We start from the raw sequence: 5000 nt of genomic DNA on the forward strand, positions 1-5000 counted from the left end.
TACCCTAACCCTCGTTCACACAGTCTCTCTCCAGATCTAGAACGGTGGTCCTGACTGCAGCCAGACAGACAGAGATAGAACTCTGCAGGTTCCCAGGAGTGATGTGACGATGACAGATACAGCGTCTTATCCACAGCACGCCAGCCAGGGGGAACCAACCACAATCACACTCCCCTTTATCTGACCACCAAATCACCCTCTCCGCACACACACCAACACACACACACACACACACGCACTCATGCACACACGCACTCACACAGACACTCACAATCACACAGACACTCTCGGGGCATGCACGCACGGATGCACACACACACACGCAAGTATACATATAGAAAATGCATACAAACATAGCCGTGATCTTTATCGCACACTCAAACTCTTTCTCTTTCTCTCTCTCTTTGTCCCTCTGTCGTTCTCTCTCTCTATCTCTCTCCCTGTGTCTGTGAGTGTTATCAGCAGTAGGGGTGGTGTGTGTGGAGACGCCATGCCCAGCTCCAGTAGGGGTAGTGAGTGTGTGTGTGTGTGTGTGTGTGTGTGTGTGTGTGGAGACGGCATGCCCAGCTCCAGTAGGGGTAGTGTGTGTGTGTGTGTGTGTGTGTGTGTGTGTGTGTGTGTGTGTGTGTGTGTGTGTGTGTGTGTGTGTGTGTGTGGAGACGGCCCAGCTCCTGCTAATGCCTGATCACTGATACTGGAGCTTCCTAGGATTCAGACCTGCTCACGGCAGCCACACACACACACACACACACACACACACACACACACACACACACACACACACACACACACACACACACACACACACAGACACAGACACACACACACACACACACACACACACACACCACCCCCCCCCCCTCCCCAGTGTGTTACCTGGGAACAGCTCATTGAGGTTGACGGGGGTCTTGTTGGTATCCACGGTGATCTTGTACTTGGCGTTCTTGGACGTGGAGGAGGGGCAGCACACCAGACGCAGGGGCAGCGAGAAGTCACACTGGGCCACCCTGGGGACACCTGACCAAGAGAGACAAGTCACACTGGGCCACCCTGGGGATACCTGACCAAGAGAGACAAGTCACACTGGGCCACCCTGGGGATACCTGACCAAGAGAGACAAGTCACACTGGGCCACCCTGGGAACGCCTGTCCAGGATAGGAGAGACAAGTCACACTGGACCACCCGTCCCTAACAAGTCTAACATAACACCTAGAACACCTATCCGCTCGGTCAAAGAGCTTTATGCCAAACAACTCTAACATAACCCCCCCCTGGAGGGCTGTCCCCGTAACAAACCCATCAGGCCTGTCAACACGTTCCCAGAGTTCCATGCAGATGTGCAGCGCCGGGCTCCGTGTGTGAGTGAGACTCGACACGAACATCTTGAGGGATGTTTTTTGGAGGATCCCCGGGTTGATGCAACTCCTAAAACAGCAATGGGCCGCATTAAGGGCGTTGGTGGCCAACCATAACTCTCCCCGAGTTGGCCGACGCTGGGCTTGGCAAAACGATGGATGGAATAACAAAGAGAGAGAGAGAGAGAGAGAGAGAGGGAGAGAGAGAGAGGAAGAAAGAGAGGGAGAGAGAGATGGAGTGGAGAGGGAGAGAGAGAGGAGGTGGAGAGAGAATTAGGGGTAATTCCCGTAGCCCACTCGTTGGAAAACTAATGTGAAGGAGAAGACGGAGTAGGGATGGATAGGTTGAACTAACCGAGGAAGAAGGAAAACAAAAGAGTGCATGAGCAAGAAAAACAGGAGAAAGCTCCAGACTTTGCGCAACACAGTCACGATGTAGACAGGCAAGTTCACCCAGGAACTCGAACCTTTTCCCATATCGATTAGTTAAGAGTGAGGGCTCCGCATAATCAAGTATTATAAAGTAAAACATACAACTAATACTGTCTACAGAGAGAGAGGGAGAGAGAGATAGAGAGATAGAGAGGGAGAGAGAGATAAAGAGAGAGAGATAAAGAGAGAGAGGGGGAGAGAGAGAGAGAGATAGAGAGATAGAGAGAGAGAGAGAGAGAGAGAGGGATGGAGAGGGAGAGAGAGAGAGCGAGAGGGATGGAGAGAGAGAGTGACAGGGAGAGAGAGAGGGAGAGGGAGAGGGAGAGAGAGAGAGAGAGAGAGAGATAGAGATAGAGATAGAGAGAGAGAGCGTAGGTATTTTCCAGGGGTCCAGCCCCTGTATCTGGCCTGGTCGCTGTAGGTCAGCGGTTCGGATCCCTCTCTGTTATGTGGGGTCAGGAGGCCTGAGTGGGTCTCTGTACTGCAGGACATCGGCCTGCTGATCTAGCTGCCCCACTCACATGATGGAGGAAAACCACCCCCCACACACGGACCTGGAGCTAGGGTGTTCCCCCCCTCTCTCTCTCTCTCTCTCTCTCTCTCTCCCTCTCTCTCTCACACACCCTCTCTCACACACTCACTCGCTCTCACTCACTCACTATCTCTCTCGCCCTCTGTCACTCACTATCTCTCACTCGCCCTTTCTCACTCACTCACTCAAGTTCTCACTCACTCTATCTCTCTCTCTCTGTCAAGCGTCTTTTTTCTGCCTCTATCAGTCTTTGTCTCTCTCCTTCAATCTCTCTTTCTCTCTCTCTCCATGTCCCCTGTCACTGTCTCTCTCTCCATGTCCCCTGTCACTGTCTCTCTCTCTCCATGTCCCCTGTCACTGTCTCTCTCTCTCTCCATGTCCCCTGTCTCTCTCTCTCCATGTTCCCTGTCTCTCTCTCTCCATGTCCCCTGTCACTGTCTCTCTCTCCATGTCCCCGGTCACTGTCTCTCTCTCCATGTCCCCTGTCACTGTCTCTCTCTCCATGTCCCCTGTCACCGTCTCTCTCTCCATGTCCCCGGTCACTGTCTCTCTCTCCATGTCCCCTGTCACTGTCTCTCTCTCTCCATGTCCCCTGTCACTGTCTCTCTCTCCATGTCCCCTGTCACTGTCTCTCTCTCTCCATGTCCCCTGTCACTGTCTCTCTCTCCATGTCCCCTGTCACCGTCTCTCTCTCCATGTCCCCGGTCACTGTCTCTCTCTCCATGTCCCCTGTCACTGTCTCTCTCTCTCCATGTCCCCTGTCACTGTCTCTCTCTCCATGTCCCCTGTCACTGTCTCTCTCTCTCCATGTCCCCTGTCACTGTCTCTCTCTCTCCATGTCCCCGGTCACTGTCTCTCTCTCCATGTCCCCTGTCTCTCTCTCCATGTTCCCTGTCTCTCTCTCCATGTTCCCTGTCACTGTCTCTCTCTCCATGTCCCCTGTCACTGTCTCTCTCTCTCCATGTCCCCTGTCACTGTCTCTCTCTCCATGTCCCCCGTCACTGTCTCTCTCTCCATGTCCCCTCTCACTGTCTCTCTCTCTCCATGTCCCCTGTCACTGTCTCTCTCTCCATGTCCTCCGTCACTGTCTCTCTCTCCATGTTCCCTGTCTCTCTCTCCATGTTCCCTGTCTCTCTCTCCATGTTCCCTGTCTCTCTCTCCATGTTCCCTGTCTCTCTCTCCATGTTCCCTGTCTCTCTCTCCATGTTCCCTGTCACTGTCTCTCTCTCTCCATGTTCCCTGTCACTGCCTCTCTCTCCATGTTCCCTGTCTCTCTCTCCATGTTCCCTGTCACTGTCTCTCTCTCCATGTTCCCTGTCTCTCTCTCCATGTTCCCTGTCACTGTCTCTCTCTCCATGTTCCCTGTCTCTCTCTCCATGTTCCCTGTCACTGTCTCTCTCTCCATGTCCCCCGTCACTGTCTCTCTCTCTCCATGTTCCCTGTCACTGTCTCTCTCTCCATGTTCCCTGTCTCTCTCTCCATGTTCCCTGTCACTGTCTCTCTCTCCATGTCCCCCGTCACTGTCTCTCTCTCCATGTCCCCCGTCACTGTCTCTCTCTCCATGTTCCCTGTCACTGTCTCTCTCTCCCAAACTCGGAGTCAGAGTTTTTATGTTCAGGCGTTACTGCAAACAGCGCGTGCCTCTACTAAGTCATGCTGGGGCTGGTGTAGTGTGTTGAGAGGCTTTCTAAGGCTGTGTGTGTTCAGTGTGTGTGTTCAGTGTGTGTGTGTGTGTTCAGTGTGTGTGTGTGTGTGTGTGTGTGTGTGTGTGTTGAGAGGCTTTCTAGACCTTTTAAACTAAAGGTCAGGTCGTTTAATGTTCTTCCCAGGCTTTCAACATGCTATGAATTACTGCAGAAATGAATTAATTGGGTGCTGCCATCAATGGAGGGTGTGGTTTAACAAGGAGAGAGAGAGAGAGAGAGAGAGAGAGAGAGGGAGAGAGAGAGAGAGAGAGAGAGAGAGAGGAGGGGGGGGTGTAAAGGACTAAGAAAACATTTTTCCATCTCAGTTTCACAGTCGCAGCCTTGACTAGTCGGCACTTCCTCATGGTTAGTGTGTGTGTGGTTAGGAAGAGGGAAGAGGGAACCCTGACTGTTCTAGACTGGTTAGGAACACGGAACCCTGACTGTTCTAGACTGGTTAGGAAGACGGCACCCTGACTGTTCTAGACTGGTTAGGAACACGGCACCCTGACTGTAAATCTAGACTGGTTAGGAACACGGCACCCTGACTGTTCTAGACTGGTTAGGAACACGGCACCCTGACTGTTCTAGACTGGTTAGGAACACGGCACCCTGACTGTTCTAGACTGGTTAGGAACACGCCACCCTGACTGTTCTAGACTGGTTAGGAACACGGCACCCTGACTGTTCTAGACTGGTTAGGAACACGGCACCCTGACTGTTCTAGACTGGTTAGGAACACGCCACCCTGACTGTTCTAGACTGGTTAGGAACACGGCACCCTGACTGTTCTAGACTGGTTAACTCAACTAGGAGGTCAATGATGTAGCTTTCTAAGCTGTGTGGCAGTGGAACGGGTACATACTAGCATACATTCTCCATACTATTATGCTCTCCATACTACCATCTACATGTTCTCTTACGTCTTTGTAAACATTGATCTGGACACTGCCACGGCTACTAATAAGAGGTGGATTGATATTAAAAGATGTGCG

The 5000-nt window shown here is 52.2% G+C and overlaps 1 protein-coding gene across 1 annotated transcript in view; it reads right to left on the reverse strand.

Annotated features, from left to right (window-relative positions):
- bbs9 (Bardet-Biedl syndrome 9) overlaps positions 1–5000 on the reverse strand; it is a 160398-nt gene that overhangs the window by 111908 nt on the left and 43490 nt on the right. The window contains exon 16 of the mRNA XM_084442108.1: positions 877–1017. Coding sequence (XP_084298234.1) covers positions 877–1017 — 141 coding nt within the window. The remainder of the gene's footprint in view (positions 1–876; positions 1018–5000) is intronic.

Source organism: Borostomias antarcticus (genome assembly GCF_949987555.1).
Source record: "Borostomias antarcticus genome assembly, chromosome: 8".
NCBI lineage: Eukaryota > Metazoa > Chordata > Actinopteri > Stomiiformes > Stomiidae > Borostomias > Borostomias antarcticus.